At 45.4% G+C, this 21157-nt stretch overlaps 1 protein-coding gene across 5 annotated transcripts in view; it reads left to right on the top strand.

Annotated features, from left to right (window-relative positions):
* The window catches only part of hk2 (hexokinase 2), a 44038-nt gene extending 25364 nt beyond the window's left edge, over positions 1-18674 (top strand). For 4 of the 5 annotated variants that reach the window (XM_053653853.1, XM_053653852.1, XM_053653856.1 and 1 more), the window contains exons 11-18: positions 1684-1832; positions 4357-4476; positions 7486-7581; positions 10441-10540; positions 11116-11299; positions 11459-11614; positions 16323-16559; positions 17180-18674. In XM_053653853.1, the coding sequence (XP_053509828.1) occupies positions 1684-1832; positions 4357-4476; positions 7486-7581; positions 10441-10540; positions 11116-11299; positions 11459-11614; positions 16323-16559; positions 17180-17315 (1178 nt within the window). In that variant the 3' untranslated portion in view covers positions 17316-18674. Of the gene's footprint in view, positions 1-1683; positions 1833-4356; positions 4477-7485; positions 7582-10440; positions 10541-11115; positions 11300-11458; positions 11615-16322; positions 16560-17179 lie in introns of those variants that run through there. The other variant, XR_008388950.1, reaches the window with a different exon arrangement.
* Positions 18675-21157: the final 2483 nt, after the last annotated feature.

The raw sequence follows: 21157 nt of genomic DNA, 5'->3' as shown, positions 1-21157 counted from the left end.
AGATGGACAGAGAGACAGATGGACAGAGAGACAGATGGACAGAGAGACAGATGGACAGAGAGACAGATGGACCCGGCCGTAGGAGTCGGAGCGAGGTCAGGAAGGATCAGGTGCACGCAGAGCCGAGGTCGATTTTAATAGTGGCTTCATCTCCTGCAGTACACCTGCAGCTCTGAGCATGAAAAGAAGGTGCGCAGGTGAAGGAAAAGTGTGAGTGTAAGAACGAAGGGAGGAAGAAAGCCAGAGGGGGGAGGAGGGGAGGGGGGAGGGGGAGAGAGGAGAGCTTTCAAAAGCTCAAAGACGTGGGAGAGTGAGAGAGGATGGGGAGAGCGAGAACAATTGCAGGAGCAAATGTGAAACTTTCTTTGCATTGTGAAAGAAAGAAAGAAAGAAAGAAAGAAGGGTTCTGCAGAGCTGCTGACTCGAGCAAACGTCCTGAAATAAAGCTCTTCACACCTCCGGGTCAGGAACAGAGAACCGCTGACGAAGAAACCGCAGAGACGTCGCGCTCCAGAGCGCTGTTACTGTAATCCGTCCGATTAGGGGACGGGAGGGAAGGGTGACGGAAAGAAATGAAGGAAAAACAAGAAATGAAGAAAAGAGACAGGGTAAAAGAAAGAAGGAGAAGAAGAAAAGAATGAAAGAAATGAAGATAGAAGGAAAGAAGGAAAGAAAGAAAAGGAGAAAAGCAAGCAAGAAAGAAAAGAGACTGGTAAAAGAGAAGCAGAAGAAGACAAAGAAAGAAAGGACTTGGTAAAAGAAAGCAAGAAATAAAGAAAAGAGAGAAAAGAGACAGTAGGGTGAAAAAAAGGAAAGAAAAAAAAGCACAGTAGGGCTTTATAAAGAAAGGAAGGAAGAGCGATGGATGGGTGTACTGTATACAGTGTATTATTCACTTTCCTAATGGGTGTGGCCTAATATTCTAATGAGCATGCTTGATTGACATTAAAATTGACCACTTATTAGCCCTCACGTGATTTAAATTAAAGCGGCGTTATTCCGGGTACCGGATTTAATTTCCTCCTTCAAACAGCTCGCTCAGGTTCAGGCGATAATTACTGACCGTCTGTTCCTCTTCCTCTTCCTGTTCCTCTTCCTGTTCCTCTTCCTGTTCCTCTTCCTGTTCCTCTTCCTGTTCCTCTCCCTGTTCCTGTTCGTGTTGATTTATTGTATGCTGGAGCTTACTTGTGCACAAATGTGCTTAATTAAAAATGTTGGGTACAGAGGCCACACCTACTTTACTGGGACTGACCGGTAGAGAGGCCACGCCTCATTTAGTAGAACCAACAAGAACAAAAGCCACACCCACCTTCTTTATTTCTACTGAGAGTTATAGAGACCACACCTCCTTCACTGGGACTTGCAGGCAAAGAGGCCACGCCTCTTTCACTAGGACTGACCTGCACAAAGACCAAAGCCTCTTACACTGACCGACAGGCATAGAGACCACGCCCATCATCTTCACTGTAACTGGCAGGTACAGAGGCCATGCCTCCGTAATAGTGATTGACGGGCACAGAGGCCACACCCACCTTTATTGGGGACGACGGACACTGAGGCCACGCCCACCTTCCTCACAGAAACAGTGTTGTAAATATTTAGTGCCGTGAATTCATTCGCGTGCGTGCACGTGTGTGTGTGTGCACGTGTTTAAATCTGCTCCATGTTCTCCGTATTCCTCAGAGCACGGAGACTTCCTGGCGCTGGATCTGGGCGGGACCAACTTCCGAGTGCTGCTGGTTCGAGTGCGCAGCGGGAAGCGGCGCAGCGTGGAGATGCACAACAAGATTTACACCATTTCACAGGACGTCATGCAGGGCACGGGGGAAGAGGTACCGCTCACTGCTTCCTTCCTCCTAACACCTCGGCCCGGGACGAACCGCTCGGGGTTTTAAACGCGTTCCTTAACCAGCTGAAGTTTGTATTTGTCTGCGTCCGCAGTTAAAACTCTGCGCGCTCGGGTTTCTCGACTGACGCGACATGAATAATTCTATCAGAGTATCATAACGACGCATAAATCATCGTCTGCGTGTCCTGAAAGCACGAGGCAAGCCCAGCTCTGGAAATATTACGTAAGGAAGTAAAGTCAGTTTTATTTCTGTAGCACATTCCAACACCGCGAAGCTGAAGAGAGTAAGTTCAACAGAAAACCGAATGAAGACCGACAATAAACCGTCGTGAAAATGAGAATATCAGAAACGCCTGGGAGATGGGAGAAGAGAAACGCTTTCAGTCTCTTCTTAAAAATGATAACAGGAGGTGCAAAGGTGGATATCCAGCGCCGTTCGATTCCGTAAACGAAGGGCGGAGACTGAAAAAGCCCCGCCCCCCCACCCCCTTAGTTTAAAAAAAAACTTAAGATCTAAAAAAAAAAAAAAAAAAAATGTTCTAGATGAATGCGGTGTGAGAAGATCTTTTGAGATGACAAGCAGCACGATCGATAAGAGTTATAGAGACGAACAACGGAATCTTAAACCGGATCCTAAAACGGAGCCAGCGGAGCGACGCTCGAGTCAGGGTGACGCGATCGTATTTCATTTCCTCGGGCAACAGCCAAGTGATTACACGACGTCAACAGATTGGAAAAGGTTTCCACGTTGTACAGCATATACATATAATATCATATAATAACGTCCTTACGGGACACTTGAGGGCTTCGATGTAGGTTTCCTTCTCTTAGGTTTGTCAGGGACGAACCGGTCTTAAAAAGAAACGTTTACGAAGAAGAAGAAAAAAACCAAACGGGTTACAGATGAACTGTTTTACGTTCCCTAAAGACACTTCCGCTCTGTCTTCCTCGACCATAGACATCCATCTCACATCCTTCGGAAGCAGGAAGCTTTTAAAGAGTGTTTGGTTTGGTTTTTTTTTCTCCCTCTGTGGAGCTTTTCCACAAAAAAACCCTCATGCATGCGGTTCGCCCCCTCCTTTATTTCTTTATTTATTTATTTATTTATTTATTTCTTGACATCCTGAACAATCTGCTTGTGGCTCAGGGAGCGAGCGAGGAAAACAGACCTGCTGCGCAGAGTGCAGGTGAGACGTTGACTCAGAAATCATTCCAGCATTGCAGTGTAACCTAAAAATACTGGGGTTGTTTTGTTTTTTTGTTTTTTTGTGCTTTTTTTTTTTTTTTCATTAAATGACGTGACATCCTGATTTAACCGTGGCTCTAACGCCGCAGCGAAGACGACCGACCTCCTCATCAGCAGAATTACTCCTTAATCTTTATTTCACCTGGATTAACGAGCGCGCTCTAACGGTTACAGCCTCACCTCGTGTCTGCGTGTCGTCTGAGTCACGTGTTTTAATGACTTCCCTGTACGTATCGGTGTAAAACGCACTTGAAAAAGCACCTAAAGGCATCTGTTTTTTTTACGATTTGCAATATGCATCAGGAGGAAAAAAATCTATCATTTTTTTTCTTCATTTATAGTTCTGCGTGTACTTGGTAAAGGTCAGATTCGTCCACCGCTTACAATCTGTGCTTTATTATCTCTCGAACTCCTGCCTCTTAATCATCGTTAATGTGCACTTGCATGAAGTTCTGAACAATCCCTGGGTTTGAAACGCACCGGGGGACCGACTTGAGCGCTCGCTGCGGCTCAGACGAGAGCTCTTACGCTGAAATTACACCTGTAGTCGAGACCGGAGGCGTGCCGCGCGAGAGTACTCGGCTCCTCGTACACGTTTATCTAGCCTCAGTGGGTCGGGTCTCAAACCGGCTATCATCACAGCGTAGGGTAACGGATGTTTTTGACTACCGGTGCTCCGATGAACAGGAACCTGAAGAGGAACTTGATCGACTCGAGAACACGCTCGGGAAAGTCACGTGTGGAGGACAGTCTGATTGGACGCGGCGTTCCAAGAGCGCTTGTGTTTTAGGTATAACCGTTAGTGACGTCATCAGAGTTAGCGCCATCATCAGCGCCATCATCGCGAAGCTGAAAAGGCAGAAGGGAAGCCGATTTCACCGGAAGCACGTTCAACGGGAGCGTACCGTACAAATCGACGTGAGCTGGAGAACCGTCTGGCCGACCGGCTTTCGGCGATCGTGGGTTCTTCTGGATCCGTTTCTGCAAAAGATAGACGGAACGTTTGCGCCATACTGTATGAACGACGTCACTTAGTCGATACTCGTTTCCTGTTTACAGAGCTGTTGTGTAAAAGCGATATCGGACTCGCGACGGCGAGCGACTGCTAATCCCCGTCCGTTATGTTGCTTAGCAACCAAAGCTCACGCGTTCCATGGCCGCAGTTTAATTAAAGGCAGTAAGCCGCTCGGAGTGTGCGTCACAGTGATTTGATGACGACGCAAAAGCTGAGCGATGATGTAATAACCGTGTGTTTCCGCAGCTGTTTGATCACATCGTCCACTGCATCGCTGACTTCCTGGAGTACATGGGAATGAAGGGAGCGTCATTACCTCTGGGTTTCACCTTCTCTTTTCCCTGCCATCAAGCTGGATTGAACAAGGTGAGTACACACACACACACACAGTAAACTCACACACACGACTCTAACGCTTCCAGCCGTGCCCCCCCCCGACTAGCATCAGCTTTTTTTCAGGACTACTCATCGCTTAAAAACATAGCTAGCTCAGGCTATCTAGCAAGTTTAGCTGCTAAGAAGTTTTATTTTCATTTTAATCACAGGCTGTAGCGACTATCCGACGTTCTCTTGGACTCCTCAATTCTTTTTTTCTTTTTTTTTTTAACTTTTTCAGTCGACTCCTTGATTGAAGTGAGCTTTTTAACCACGCACTGTAACTATGTTTCAAGTGATTCCCTGCTTGACTCTCTAAAATGACTCCTTGGTTGGCGTGACCATTGTAAAAACGGACTGGAGCGACAGTTCAAACAGCTCTCTATTTCACTCCTCGACTCGCTCGAAGGACTCCATGGACGGAGTGGCCATTTTAACCACGGACTGTAGCTACAAGTCAAGCAATTCTCTTCTTAAAGTGATTCTTTTCACCTCTTGACTCTTTACTCTCTCTTGACTGTAGCTATGATTCAAGTGATTCTCACCTTTACCGCTTCATTTTCTCAAATGACTCCTAAAGCGAAGCGACCATTTTAACCACAGATTATAGTCACGATTCAAGTGATTCTCTCCTTCACCTCTTGAATCTTTCAAACGACTCCTTGAGATTAAATCATAACTGCTGCTCATAGTTAATAGAAGACTACACAAATGAGAAGGAAGTCTTCCCTGTATAGCCTTGTAAATAAAAATATATACCAATGTTGCTGTTTCCTTAAGCTAAATGAAGGCCATGAGACTGAATCATAAAGAACACAATGATGTGTGTTAGCTCTTTTACATTTTATAACCAATTCATTGTCTATGATTGATTAGAGTGACCATTTATACTACAGCTGTAGCTATGATTCAGGTGATTCTCTTCTTGACTCCTTGAATCTTTTCAATGACTCCTTGTTTAGAGAAACTGTTTTAACCACAAGTGATTCTCACCTTGACTCTTTGAATCTCTTGATTGACTCCTCGATTGTTAAAATTGTCATTTTAACCACAGACAATATCTACGATTCAAGTGATTTCTCACCTTGACTGTTTAATTTGTCAAATGACTCCTTAATTGAAGCAACCATTTTGACCACAGACTATAGTTACGATTCAAGCGATTCTCTCCTTGACTCCTTGAATCTCTCGAACGACTCCTTGATTCATTGTTGGAGCAAAGATTTAAACCACAGACTGTGATTGCGATTCAACCGATTCCCTCCTCGACTCCTTGCTCTCAAACGACTCCTTGATTGGAGTGATGGATTGAGCAAGAGTGATGTTTTGTCAAGGGTTTCATAGAACTCTGGTCTGCTGGACAAAATTACGGGATTACAACGCATCCTCTAAATTCGTTTATTTATTTTAATAAACAATTGGCTGGAATCTTTAATATTTAATTTGAAAAAATAACATTTTTGAGGAACAACTTTTTCCCAAAAGGCACCAAACACTCGTTCTGCTCTGATAGCGCTGGCTCGTCTCTCCAGAAGGACAGGAGCGTCTCACCGGGCAGCCAGTGACCTTTAAAGCCCTCGCCATCTTCTCTTCTCCTTCTTGTTCTTCTTAAACAATAGGACTCCTCGCAGGTTTGAATTGATTTGCATGCGAGCGTGATATTGTGATGATAATACTCGGCGCAGTCTCGCAGAATAAGTCACGCCGTCGCCCTCGAAGCTTGGATCGTAACCTTTACGTACGCACGCCATCGCTCGGATCCTCGGCCGTACGTAAAGGCTCCGGTTAACACGGAGCTTACGGAAACAGATCTTACAGCTTACAGATCTTTCTCTCTACGCATCTGGTCGTTACGAAATGAATAAATAACTAAGCGGCCGAGTGTAATCGAGTGTAAAGTGGTCCCGGACCCGTGACGCGTGGGTTCGAGAGCACACAGAAGGCCGCCCACGTGCAATCAGAACTCGCAGGAAAACACAGACATACACAGACACAGATCTCTTTCACTCAGAAGTACAAGTACAGTAGAACCCCTGTATCTGCGGGGGAAGGGTTCCAACCCCTCCCCCCCACCCCAGCGAACAGTAGCGAACTCTATATATTGTACATACTCTTTAAAATAAATAAATAAACGTTCTTTACAGCGCCATAGGTTCTGCAAAGAACTTTCTTCTCGTCAACAACGGTTTTCCATTGTATAGGGTTCTTGAAGTTGAGCTGTACGGTTCTTTGGAGATTAAAGAAGTTCCTTATGGTTCATTATAGGTCCTTCAGAGCAGTGTATCGGTTCTTCAAGGTGTCATCACTTAACAGGTTAACGTGAACCCGACTGTATATGGTTCTTTGTAGGACCGGAAAAGGTTCTCCTGGCAGGCATCACGCTTAAGAACCTGTACTTTGGTTCCTTAAATCACTAACTAAGGTGTTTTAGGAGAACTTATGATAACATGGGTTCTTGTGGTACTGCTGTGAAGAACCATTTCTGGGTTCTTTAAAGCACCGGTGAAGAGACGGTTCTCTAAAGAACTTGAGTGTGAAAGGTTCTTTGGAGAGCTTTAAAAGAGTTCTCTTATGGCAGCAGGCTGAAATAAACCAACCCTTTTTTGTCTGTAATTGAATAATCGCACACGTTTTCTTTTTGGTCTTCACGATTTCACGGATAGAAGATCGGCTCTTACGCCACAGTACATCCGTTCTCGGTTAAATAGAGAATTTTCACCCTTTTAAGTGAAACCACGGCAACTGGGACCGCGGATACGGGGGTTTTACCCCACAGTGCAAGCTTTGCCATTTTTATAAAAAAAATAAATAAAATAGAGAAGTATAATTGTTTAAAAGTACAGTGAAAACATCACTGAGTCTGTAAAACACGTCTGATTTCAGCCGTACGTCCCGCGTCACGCGTGAAGCACCGCGTCATCCTTCCACCCGAGCGCTCTGAACGTGAGCCTTTTATCACACGTTCCTCACTCGCTCTTTCTCTCTCCCCGTCTCTCCTAGGGCATTCTGCTGAAGTGGACGAAGGGCTTCAAGGCTAGCGGCTGTGAAGGCGAAGACGTAGCGGCGCTGCTCAAAGACGCCATTCATCGCGTGGAGGTCTGTGCTCCTCTCAGCATACGGATCATAAGGAACGCTAACGATGCAGTAAAGCACAAGGTTCTTCTTGCCTCGGAAGGGTTTAAGATGAATCGCAATCGGAGCTCACTTAACAGCGTCCCGATAGCATCGACACAACCATGTGACCGCGAAATTATTTAAAGGTGGGGGGGGGGGGTGGATAGAACAAAAAAGCATTTTGGTAATATATGGAGTAAGGACATCATCATGTTTACCAGTATTTCTTTTGTTTTGTACGCACAAGTATGTTTACATACGTGCGTACACACGACCGGATAGCGGTTGTGATGACTTCTCACGCGCTTACGGCAAAAAATCTAGTCCTTTTAAACACCATGGGCTCTCTACCCTCCCCCCCCAAAAAAAAGTTCTTTAACGGCGTATTTCAGTGTCAAATCTAACGGGAGTCCGACGCTTTACAGCGCTTTGGGAAATTCCTCTGATCAGCTTCTAACGGGGGAAATGAAGTGTGGGGTTCTGTCTGCGGTCACTGTAGAGACTTCTCGAACTCCTTGGACGTGACGTTCACAACATAAGACGAGCATGTAGGCAAAATTTGAAAGCCAAACGCCATGTTCGTGAGCGCTACAGATTTATTTCTGGGTTTTTCCAATCAAGAACTCCATTACTCCTGTAAAGCGCTGCCGGTGTGACGATTAAATTTTAAATTTAAAATTTTAAAATTAGCATTTTAAATACAAATGAGAAGTTTCATGAATAAGAGCACGACGGAGTTATTTCTTTTAAAAAGTCAGAAGGAAAAAAAGACAAGCTCTGGGATCTTTATGACGCCGGCGTGAGGGAAAGGTTCACACACAGCTAGCGTGACCTTTTAAACTAAAGAAAACCCACCAAGCATATTTCTTGTGGTGTAGATCTCTGTGTAAGACTGTGGCCTCTGTCGAACAGGGACAGGGGAAAGTGAATATCCAGCGAAAAACCAGGCCGATTTTCCTCCCGACGTCCTCCTCCCTTACCGTAACCCGCTTGCAGCCGCTGAGAAGCGCGTGACGAACTCCTCCGAGGCGAGGCGACGCGTCTGACGAACCCTCTGATGGATTCCGCACCTTTCTCAGCTAGATAAATTGCACTCGGGTTACGCGAGATCGCTCATGAAATCGCTCAAAAAAACAAAACAAAAACGAGACGGAAGAAAGTACAAACGAGGCATGTTTTTGAAATGTTTTAGCATTTCTGAGCGAAAATAGGATTTTAAATGTATATTTAATTAGTCATTTCATTTTCAATATCAAGACAGAAAAACAAAACAAAAACGAACGAGCGCAGCGGACACGGAACCAAGTGGAACAGAACTTTTCTTCCTTTTTTTTTTCCCATTTCCAAATCCACGGTCTGTCCATCTAATTGCTTTTAAAACACCGCTGGCTTGACCTTTTAAAGCCGGGGTGTCCGATCTAATCCGGAAAGGGCCGGTGTGGGCGCAGGTTTTCATTCAGGAGCCCCACCTGATTCCAGCTGTTTAATCACTTAATCTTGGCTTTCAGTAGACTCGGGTGTGGCTCCTGCTCGGTTGGAATGAAAACCCGCGTCCACACCGACCCTTTCCGGATACAATTGGACACCCCTGACTTGAAGCATGAAAATAATTTTTATTTTAAATTAAAACCAGCAAAAGCTAGCCCTCCATCCATCTTGTATACCGCTCATCCTTCCTACAGGGTCACGGGGGAACCTGCAGCCTATCTCAGGGAGCATGGGGCACAAGGCGGGGTACACCCTGGACAGGGCGCCAATCAGAGCTAACCCTGTGGTTTAAAAAATAATAATTTCCCTTGCGATAATTTCCCCTGGAGATCACCTGTACACTTTTCTAACGCTGTGTTTACAAAGAATTCTCCGTACGGGTTCTCCATCGTCTTCCAAACCCGGTTTTTCTCCCCACGCTGTATCTTTTCCTTCCTTACGGCTTGTTTTGTTTATTTAAAACCTTTTACGCAGCATTCATGTAACAAATTCAGATCCTCCAGACTTCCCAGTTCCCAAAAGAATTCCATTCAAACCTTTTAAAATGTTTGGCAGCGGATCTGAATGAATAGGAACCACTTTTGCGGGTTCTGGTACTCTTCCGACGATTTCATTTCTTCTACAGTCGTCCGTTTGCGTGAATAAATCCACCCCTTTCCCCACCTCTCGTACAGACTGGACTCCCAAACGTGATGCCAGAGCTCCAGCGTTTCTTAGCTCAGGGCCAGCAATGTCTGGTCCCTCTTTGAACTTTAAAAGGTGCAGACAAACCACCATTTATTTTCAGTACACTCTCAAAGTCCCCATACAAGACCCTGTGGCGATAAAACCCGAAAAAAGCTGAACCCAAGCTCCTCCGGCGTACGCCAGAGATCGCCGTGCTCGACCCGGTCAAACGCCTCCTTCCTGATCTATGGAAAATTAGACCGGTATTTACGTCCAATAACCTAGAGACGTCTAAAATATCCCGAGTTTAAAATAATTATGAAAGATGGACGTGTTAGGCGCACGGTACGTCTGATCGCGATCGCTACCGACGCCTTCCCTCAGCCTAATTACCGATTAGTAATTACTAATGAACACTTCTTCGGCGACCCCGTATAAAACTAACCGGCTGACCCATCCACGTCTGGACCCCTCTTTTCCTAATTTGCTCCAAACAATCAGATCTATCCAGTCTAACCACAGGAGTAAAATTCTGATTTCTCGACGCGACGCTCGCCACACGGAAATATCGACACGAACGTTATCCGCCTGTTTTTTTAGTCGAAATGCAAGCAGACGTGAGCTCGATTTCCTCCAGTGTTTCTGATCGTACTTCTTTTATGTTCTCTTCTCCCCGTCACGTGCTAGGAATTCGATCTGGACGTGGTTGCCGTGGTGAACGACACGGTGGGGACGATGATGTCGTGCGGATACGAGAACCCTCAGTGTGAAGTGGGGCTCATTGTAGGTGAGTACGGCTCCTGACTTCAGAGGTTTGGATGACACGAGCTTGCTGTGAGTGTGTGTGAGAGTGTGTGTGTGTGTGTGTGTGAGTGTGTGCGTGTGCGAGCGCGAGCGTCTGCACCTTGGCACAGACTGACGGATGCAGGCGTGTGGGGTACAGATGCTGCTGCGATTCACAGGTTTATGTAAACGAGCTTGTTCTAATACGTTATCGTTTCTATAGCAACCGCTCTTTCACCGGAACTTGTAGACTTGTAAAGTATAATCGTTGATGATATTTTGCGCGGAGACTTTTTATTTATTTTAATTTGACGTTTGTTTACGGAAGGAGTCTCCAGTGTCGGCGGTAGAGCTGTAACCTTTTCCTCGTGTTCGGGACAGGGGAGTTTACACCTCTTCCCGGTTTTACTTTTATCTTGTTAACTCCGAGAGAGAGAGAGAGAGAGAGAGAGAGAGAGAGAGAGCGAGCGAGACGAGAGGTAAAGTGTTGTGTAAGAGGAGCAGAACAGTTCAGGATGTGCTGTTGTCAGAAAAGGTTTTTATATACGTGTGTGTGTGTGTGTGTGTGTGTGTGTGTAGGTACGGGTACGAACGCGTGCTACATGGAGGAGATGAGGAACGTGGAGCTGGTGGAGGGAGACGAGGGCCGCATGTGTGTGAACATGGAGTGGGGAGCGTTCGGAGACGGTGGCGAGCTCGACGATATCGGCACCGAGTTCGACTGCGCCGTGGATGAAAACTCCACCAATCCCGGCAAACAGAGGTGAAGGTCACATGACGTCACGCAGGTCACTGACGCCTAACCCCTAACCCTTCGGTTGGCTGTTTTAGCATTTGGGCAAAACGTGACTCGAGAGGTGTATTTAGTATAGCTTCAATAATTGTGTGTGTGTGTGTGTGTGTGTGTGTGTGTGTGAGACAGGTTTGAGAAGATGATCAGCGGGATGTATCTCGGGGAGATCGTCAGGAACGTCCTGCTGGATTTCACCGCTAAAGGTCTGCTGTTCCGTGGAAAACTCTCCGAGAGACTCAAGACCCGCGGCATCTTTGAGACCAAGTTCCTTTCCCAGATCGAGAGGTGTGTGTGTGTGTGTGTGTGTGTGTGTGTGTGTTTTTCCCCTTCATGCATCACACAGTTTAAAAAGTTCACAAGCTTTTGTGTGTTCATTACAAATAAAGTGAGAAGCTCTTTTTTTTTTAATGCCGTGTGTCGACGGGAATCGGTTTGCGTTTCTCGCACGTCATGCCGCTGCATGGTGTAGCTGGAGCTTTTCACACCGCATGATTCATCGCGGAGAAACTGACAAGCTGGGAGAATATCGGAGGCTGAACGATCAATCCCAGACCGAGAAAACTGCCGCACAGCGCACATTACACGACCGGTCGGCACGGAAACGCACAGCTGGTAGTCGCCAAGCTGCGGGTGTAGTCAATGAGCACAGAAACGGGTGAACAACTGGATAATGTAGCGTGCACTAGGCCTTGATGGATGGATAAATATAGATATAGGTGGATATGGATGAAACGGAGACATGGCGGTATTGCATGCATGGATGGATGGATGGATGGATGGATGGATGGATAGTGGGTATAGAATGGATTGATGGATGGATGGATGGATAGTGGGTATAGAATGGATTGATGGATGGATGGATGGATGGATAGTGGGTATAGAATGGATTGATGGATGGATGGATGGATGGATAGTGGGTATAGAATGGATTGATGGATGGATGGATGGATAGTGGGTATAGAATGGATGGATGGATGGATGGATGGATGGATAGTGGGTATAGAATGGATGGATGGATGGATGGATAGTGGGTATAGAATGGATTGATGGATGGATGGATGGATAGTGGGTATAGAATGGATGGATGGATGGATGGATAGTGGGTATAGAATGGATGGATGGATGGATGGATGGATGGATAGTGGGTATAGAATGGATGGATGGATGGATGGATAGTGGGTATAGAATGGATTGATGGATGGATGGATGGATAGTGGGTATAGAATGGATGGATGGATGGATAGTGGGTATAGAATGGATTGATGGATGGATGGATGGATAGTGGGTATAGAATGGATTGATGGATGGATGGATGGATAGTGGGTATAGAATGGATTGATGGATGGATGGATAGTGGGTATAGAATGGATTGATGGATGGATGGATGGATGGATGGATAGTGGGTATAGAATGGATTGATGGATGGATGGAGAGTGTTCTATAGATGATGGATGGATGGATGGATGGATAGTGGGTATAGAATGGATTGATGGATGGATGGATGGATAGTGGGTATAGAATGGATTGATGGATGGATGGAGAGTGTTCTATAGATGATGAATGGATGGATAGTGGGTATAGAATGGATGGATGGATGGATGGATGGATGGATGGATGGATAGTGGGTATAGAATGGATGGATGGATGGATGGATGGATGGATAGTGGGTATAGAATGGATTGATGGATGGATGGAGAGTGTTCTATAGATGATGGATGGATGGATGGATAGTGTGTATAGAATGGATGGATGGATGGATGGATGGATAGTGGGTATAGAATGGATTGATGGATGGATGGATGGATGGATAGTGGGTATAGAATGGATTGATGGATGGATAGAGAGTGTTCTATAGATGATGGATGGATGGATGGATAGTGGGTATAGAATGGATTGATGGATGGATGGATAGTGGGTATAGAATGGATGGATGGATGGATAGTGGGTATAGAATGGATTGATGGATGGATGGAGAGTGTTCTATAGATGATGGATGGATGGATGGATAGTGGGTATAGAATGGATTGATGGATGGATGGATAGTGGGTATAGAATGGATTGATGGATGGATGGATGGATGGATAGTGGGTATAGAATGGATGGATGGATGGATGGAGAGTGTTCTATAGATGATGGATGGATGGATGGATGGATAGTGGGTATAGAATGGATGGATGGATGGATGGAGAGTGTTCTATAGATGATGGATGGATGGATGGATGGATAGTGGGTATAGAATGGATTGATGGATGGATGGATAGTGGGTATAGAATGGATTGATGGATGGATGGATGGATAGTGGGTATAGAATGGATGGATGGATGGATAGTGGGTATAGAATGGATGGATGGATGGATAGTGGGTATAGAATGGATGGATGGATGGATAGTGGGTATAGAATGGATGGATGGATGGATAGTGGGTATAGAATGGATGGATGGATGGATAGTGGGTATAGAATGGATGGATGGATGGATGGATAGTGGGTATAAAATGGATTGATGGATGGATGGAGAGTGTTCTGTAGATGATGGATGGAGAGCATTGAATGGAAGGATGAATGGATGGATAGTGAGTATAGGATGGATGGAGAGTGTTCTATAGATGATGGATGGATGGATGGATGGATGGAGAGTGTTCTGTAGATGATGGATGGAGAGCATTGAATGGAAGGATGAATGGATGGATAGTGAGTATAGGATGGATGGAGAGTGTTCTATAGATGATGGATGGATGGATGGATGGATGGATGAGATGACCACATAGAGATGAATGGAACCTGCTGAAAGACATCACTGATGGATTTACAGATGGATAGAGAGAGGGGGATGGTTAGGGGTTTAAAGGGGAGAAAAAGAAGTGGAGATGGACTAGATGATGGTTATAAATAAATGATAGACGGACGGATGGACGGACAGACACGCTGCACAGTCGGAATGCTGATGTTGACCTATATACCTCTTTTCGGGTTTCGCTAAAGTAAAAAGCTGAAAGTTTCGCAGGAAACTTTTGTCTGATTTGAAGCACCAGAGATGAACTTGAGAGACAGACCGACAGATGGATAGAGAAAGAGACGGAAAAAATGGATTTGCACTTGTATTCTATAGCGGATGGATGGATGGATGGATGGATGGAGGGAGAGTTTTGCATGGTCAGACAGTATTGGATGGACATACACTTTCTTCCAAGTTTTTGTTACAAGGATTAACAGGGATGGATGGAGAGCATTGGATGGATGGATGGATGGATGGAGAGCATTGGATGGATGGATGGATGGATGGATGGATGGAGAGCATTGGATGGATGGATGGATGGATGGAGAGCATTGGATGGATGGATGGAGAGTATTGTGTTTTCAGAGACTGTTGGATGTATAGACAGACACTCTTCTGAGTTTTTATCACAAGGATTAGTGGTGAGTTGGATGGAGGGAGAGTATTCTGTAGATGATGGATGGATGGAGAGAGATGGATGGATGGATGGATGAGGGTATTAGATGGATTGGATGAATGGAGAGTATTGTATTTTCAGAGAGTATTGGAAGGACGGATAACCGCTATCTTCTGAGTTTCTCTCACAAAGATTAATGGTGATGGATGGATGGATGGATGGATGGATGGACAGATGGCGAGTACTGGATGGATGGATTTTCTGATGTTTTGTCAGATGGACAGTAAGTGATGATGGAGAGTACTGGATGGATGGATGGAACAGATGGACAGGTCTGATGTTTTCTCAGAAGGATGACTAGATAATTCCTTCAGAGGTTTTCTCCAACATGAAAGCTAGATATTAAAGAATAAATGAATAAGTAAACGAGTGGATGGATGGATAGATGAATAAGCACTCTTTGACAGTGTTGTGATTGTAGAATTTTCAGACAGATGGATGGATGGATGAAGGTTGTGGTCCTGACTGTGAGCAGAAGTGGTGTATTTTTATTTTGGCGTGTGTGTGTGTGTGTGTGCGCGTGTGTGTGTGCGCTGGAGAAATCTGAATGAAGTGTTTTTCCTCGGCTCGCGTGCTCGGTGAAGTGTTTCTGTAATCAGGGCCTGAATCACAACAAACGAAGCCGCGGTAAACAACACCGATCTCCTCGACAGTCGCGCGTCGTTACCTTTCATTACGGACGCCGAGCGATTAAATCACGACCTCACAATTACACTCGCAGAAAAAGCTTTCTTTACTATTCGCTTCCGTTTAACATAGGGACGCGCCGCGACTTCGGCCGCTACCCGGCGAAGTCCGATCCTCTCGGCGGTCTGGACGTACTCCAGCGTGTCTGATAAGGACGTCACGTGCACCATCTGCGGCGTTTGTTCCTCAGACGTTACAAGCGCTCGTCCACGACGGGTCTGATTCACCACCGGAAAACACCACGTCCCGTTCGATATGCAGAGTACACAGCAAAACGACAACAACAACAGCAGCACCAGTATAGAGGCGCTGGGCCGCCCCGTGTCCCGCCCCGTGTCCCGCCCCGTGTCCCGCCCCGTGTCCCGCCCCGTGTCCCGCCGCTGGTTTTCATTAACGCCGTCGCGTAGCGTATTTCAGCTGTTTGGATTTGTAAGACTCTAACCTCGAGCTGCGAAGCTCATTACCTGGCTGCTGTTTTGCATATCCTAATAGTTAACGTTCCATTATTTGGATAATTGGATAAAAAAGTCTGTTAAATTTGATTGTTACAGAACCGAGTGAAGAATAATATATTTAATATTGTTTTTCTGTATTATAAATTCTTTATTCGAATATCCTGAGAGACCGGATCGTTGAGTTCCGTGAGTTGTGAGCCGAAAAAAAAAAAAAAAAAAAAAAGGCTTGAAATATGTTTTTTTTTTTTTTTTTTTTTTTCAGTCATGGGGGAAAAAAACGAACTTTTCGACGATATTGTAATTTTTTGAGATGCTCCTGTGTCATTACGCCCCATGTCCGCTGACGTGCTGTACTTGCGGAAGTCTAATCCGGTGGGTTTCTCTCTCTCCGTCTCCGTCAGTGACCGTCTGGCCCTGCGTCAGGTCCGCTCCATCCTGCAGCACCTGGGTCTCACCAGCAGCACGTGTGACGACAGCATCCTGGTGAAGGAGGTGTGCAGCGTGGTGTCTCAGCGAGCGGCCCAGCTGTGCGGCGCCGCGCTCGCCGCCGTGGTCGACAAAATCCGTCAGAACCGCAACCTCAACTCGCTCAGCGTCACCGTCGGAGTGGACGGAACCCTGTACAAGCTCCACCCACAGTAAGTGAAGTCCGACCGCGTCGTACGGAGGTATCTCGCCGGAGAACACGTACTCCGTGGGGGGGTGGAGTCGGACCTGAACCGACTCCTCCTACCTGGGCGGAGTCGAGCCAAAAAGTCCAGGGGGGTGGAGCGCGTCATAAATAGTGATAAACTCCTCTGTCCTGAAGATGTCGAGAAACCTAGTTCCAGCTTTAACTCTGACTGTTACGAAGCGCTGACACTGGAGACTCCTTCCTTACGTGTTTAAAAACAAACAAACAAAGCCTTCACAGAAAACTGGTGCACGAGCCGTTGCTATAGAAACCATAACGTATCAGAACGAGCGCGTTAATATAAACTTCAGAGACACTGTTATAGAAAACGAATCGACGCCCACTTTCTGACCAATCAGAAGCCAGAATCGAACAGTTCTGGGCATCATGAGTAGATGTTAATTGGACATTGCGAGGCATTAAATAATGCATCCGAGCATGAAACTCTAAGATATTGTGATATTGGGGAACCCGTTAGGAGGACCCGTTAGAACCCGTTAGGAGAACCCGTTAGGACCCGTTAGGAGAACCCGTTAGAACTGAATTACGTGTCTTCTCATTCGACGTTTCAACGTTTTTCTCCAGCTTCTCCAGCATCCTGCAGGAAACTCTGCGAGATCTGGCGCCCCAGTGCGAGGTCACTCTCCTCCAATCGGAGGATGGCAGTGGGAAGGGCGCGGCTCTGATTACGGCCGTGGCGTGCCGCATGAGGGACGTGTAGGAGCCGAGCGCCGAGAGGACGAACGAACGGGACGGACAGAGAAGGGGGAGAGGATCGACTTGTTCTTCCAGAAACGATCAGCGCTGTACCCTGTAGTGTGACTGTTCTCTGTGTGTGTGTGTGTGTGTGTGTGTGTGTGTGTGTGTGTGAGAGAGAATGTTTGTTCTTCCTGCTTTTTTGGTGTTGTTTTTCTGTGTGAGAGTTTACATATAATAAATGGAGAAAGGGAACGGGGGTTCCGGGGGGATTACGTGACTTTGATGGTCATTAATTTATTCAGCGGCGTTTACTGTAAACATGTTTCAGATAATTATGATAACGTTTTATTAACGGCGAGCGGAGAGATTTCCACCGTGTTCGCCAAGGTCCGTGTTCCAGATGCTCAGTGCGAAGGAGCGGGATTGTCTCCGAGCGATATTCCTCACGTCTGCATCGCTTCTGGAGGTTCTCCGTTCGGTTCAGATGCTCCACAAGATCTTTCTGGAGCCGTGTAACGTTTCCAGTGTAACCGACACAGCCGTGTCTCCTGCTACTGGACCTCCGGAAGACCCCCCCCCACACACACACACACACACACACCCAGTTTCTCTGCTTCTGTATTTAAGACTGCTTTCACACCAGCTGCTTCTGGAGCACGGTTTTGTTTTTTGCCGATTTACATTAAAATAAAATTCTCATGGGATTTGTACACTGTAACCATAGCAACACTCCCACCTGGCTAATCCTAGCTCGTAACCAGCTCACATGCCTGTGATGATGATTTACATTCACAAGGGCTTCATGATCCTGCTCTTTTTCCACTAAAGCAAACTTGTTCAAGAAACAATTCAATTATTTCATCTTTGCTAAAATTTTAATGATGATAAAACCTCTCTTTCCAATCTACACTCCAGATTTCACAAATAAATATTTTGTTTACAAAATGGCAGCTCGTGTAACGTGGTGTTATTGTTGTTGTTATTATTATTATTATTATTATTTTAGACGTCACTGATGTACGCGTGTGTTTCTGGGAGCTCGCTTTCGATCCAGTGGCCGAGTGTTTGTTTCAGCTTCCGCTTTTATTTCGGTATTTATAACTTTTCACGTCAGTAAAGTTTATCGGCACGTTCCCAACTGATTCCGAATCAATTTCCGTGTTGAAACCTTTCAAAAACTTTTTTGTTACTGCGGAATTTTCACAGTTGAAAAAATGTTAAAATATTCATCATTCAAGTGCTGGGTGACCTCAGACTTTTTCAAAATGTATTTATTTATTTATTTATTACCTCTCAACCAATCAGATCAGACTTTTATAAAAAAAAAAAAAAATTATTTATTTATTCCCTTCTGGCCAATCAGATCAGACTTTTATTAAAAATTATTTATTTATTTTTTCCCTTCTGACCAATCAGATCAGACTTTTATAAAAATAAAAAAAACAACAAAAAATTATTTATTTGTTTGTTTATTAATTTGCCTCCCGACCAATCAGAACAGACTTTAAAAAAAAATATTTATTTATTTATTTATTGTTTACCTTCCGACCAATCAGATCAGACTTTTTAAAAAATGTATTTATTTATTTATTTATTTATTGTTTACCTTCCGACCAATCAGATCAGACTTTAAAAAAAAATGTATTTATTTATTTATTTATTTATTGTTTACCTTCCGACCAATCAGATCCGACTTTAAATTTTTTAAAATTTATTTATTGTTTACCTTCCGACCAATCAGATCAGACTTTTTAAAAATGTATATGTATTTATTTTTTACCTTCGGACCAATCGGGCCAGACTTTTTTCGGGGGTCGATCAAGAAAAACGAACGTTGAAGACGAAGTGAAAAATCGGTCTTGGAGAATATTTCATTTCCAGCATACCAGTTTAGCAGAAAGTCCGCGTGTGTGTATTTGGGACGTGATGCGTTTCACAGTCGAGCAGCTCAAGTTCTCTTTCAGCTGTACACGTGTCCGACGCGTGTGAATCGAAGATTTTCCGAATCCGTGGTAACTGTGAGAAATTGCACGCTCCTCCTGAATATCGCGGCGTTTGTTCTGATTTTGCGTAAAGTCCGAAAATCGTAATTACGCACCGGATTTGATGATAAACGTTTTCTTTCAGACTCCGCCCCATTTACTCCGCTCGGTTTTCTTGATTTACATCACGTCTAGACTGCTGTGACTCGCTTTATTTTCCATCTTCATACCCAATTCAGTTCTCAGCAAACTTCAACATGGCAGAATTTCTTCATTCTGATTACTCAGATCTCTCCCAGAACATCTGCTCGTATCTCTCCTGATCTTCAGCAGCTCCGCCGCCGCTTCCAGTTAATTCAATTCACACTTCCCATTAAATTTCAAGTGCTTTATTGACTCTCTGCTCCCTCTCTCTCTCTCGGTTTATCTCTCTCTCTCCCTCTCTCTCTCTCCCTCTCTCTCTCTCTCTCTTTCCCTCTCTCTCTCCCTCTCTCTCTTTCTCCCTCTCTCTCCCTCTCTGTTTATCTCTCTCTCTCTCTCTCTCTCTCTCTCTGCACATCCGTGGTGGAGGAGTGAGCGTGGTGTATGGAACGCGTGAGAGCAGTTTGGCGTCTCGCCAAAAGTTTTCTGCGAGTTTGTCTTTTTCTTTTCTTTAATTTAATGTATTGAGTGTTAAGTTATTGAGTTATCGGTGGTTGGTGAAAGTTGAGAGCGGGAGAGAGCGAGCGGGACGCCATGGCCTCCGAGGCCGGAGGGGAGACGCTGTCTCTCTGCCATGGCGTCAGGTGTGTACCGGAGCACGGAGAACAGGTGGCACCCAGTGATAGCACTGACACCCACGGCGATGCCAACACTGAAACCAACCCTGAAAAAGCATTAATCACCAACCCCGTCCTGCTATCGGCATCAGAGCTAGCGGTGACCCCGGCCCTCGTGTCCACGCTGAGGACGATCCTGACTCGGAACAGCAGAAGAACCCACAGGCACTGAGCAACGCTGAGGAGGACAGTGAAGCTGAGCTGGAAACAACAGAGAGGCTGGAATCGTCCAAACAGCCAGGACCCAGAGTGCAGCGCAGGAGCTACAGGAGAGGAACCCCTCACAGGCATGGAGGAGGAAGAGGTCACCCCAGATCAACCGAAAACTCTTAACTGTCCAGACCAGCTTCACACTACACAACAGATTCACACTACACAACAGATTCACACTACACAACACCTTCACACTACACAACAGATTCACACTACACGACAGATTCACACTACACAACACCTTCACACTACACAACAGATTCACACTACACAACAGCTTCACACTACACAACACCTTCACACTACACAACAGATTCACACTACACAACACCTTCACACTACACAACAGATTCACACTACACAACACCTTCACACTACACAACAGATTCACACTACACAACACCTTCACACTACACAACACCTTCACACTACACAACACCTTCACACTACACAACAGATTCACACTACACAACACCTTCACACTACACAACAGATTCACACTACACAACACCTTCACACTACACGACAGATTCACACTACACGACAGATTCACACTACACAACACCTTCACACTACACAACAGATTCACACTACACAACAGATTCACACTACAGACCAGCTTCACACTACAGACCAGCTTCACACTACACGACAGATTCACACTACACGACAGATTCACACTACACGACAGCTTCACACTACACGACAGATTCACACTACACGACAGATTCACACTACACAACAGATTCACACTACACGACACCTTCACACTACACGACAGATTCACACTACACGACAGATTCACACCACACGACAGATTCACACCACACAACAGATTCACACTACACGAC

The sequence above is a fragment of the Ictalurus furcatus genome, chromosome 22 (assembly GCF_023375685.1).
Source record: "Ictalurus furcatus strain D&B chromosome 22, Billie_1.0, whole genome shotgun sequence".
Lineage (NCBI taxonomy): Eukaryota > Metazoa > Chordata > Actinopteri > Siluriformes > Ictaluridae > Ictalurus > Ictalurus furcatus.
This window is presented reverse-complemented; position numbering and strand designations above follow the sequence as displayed.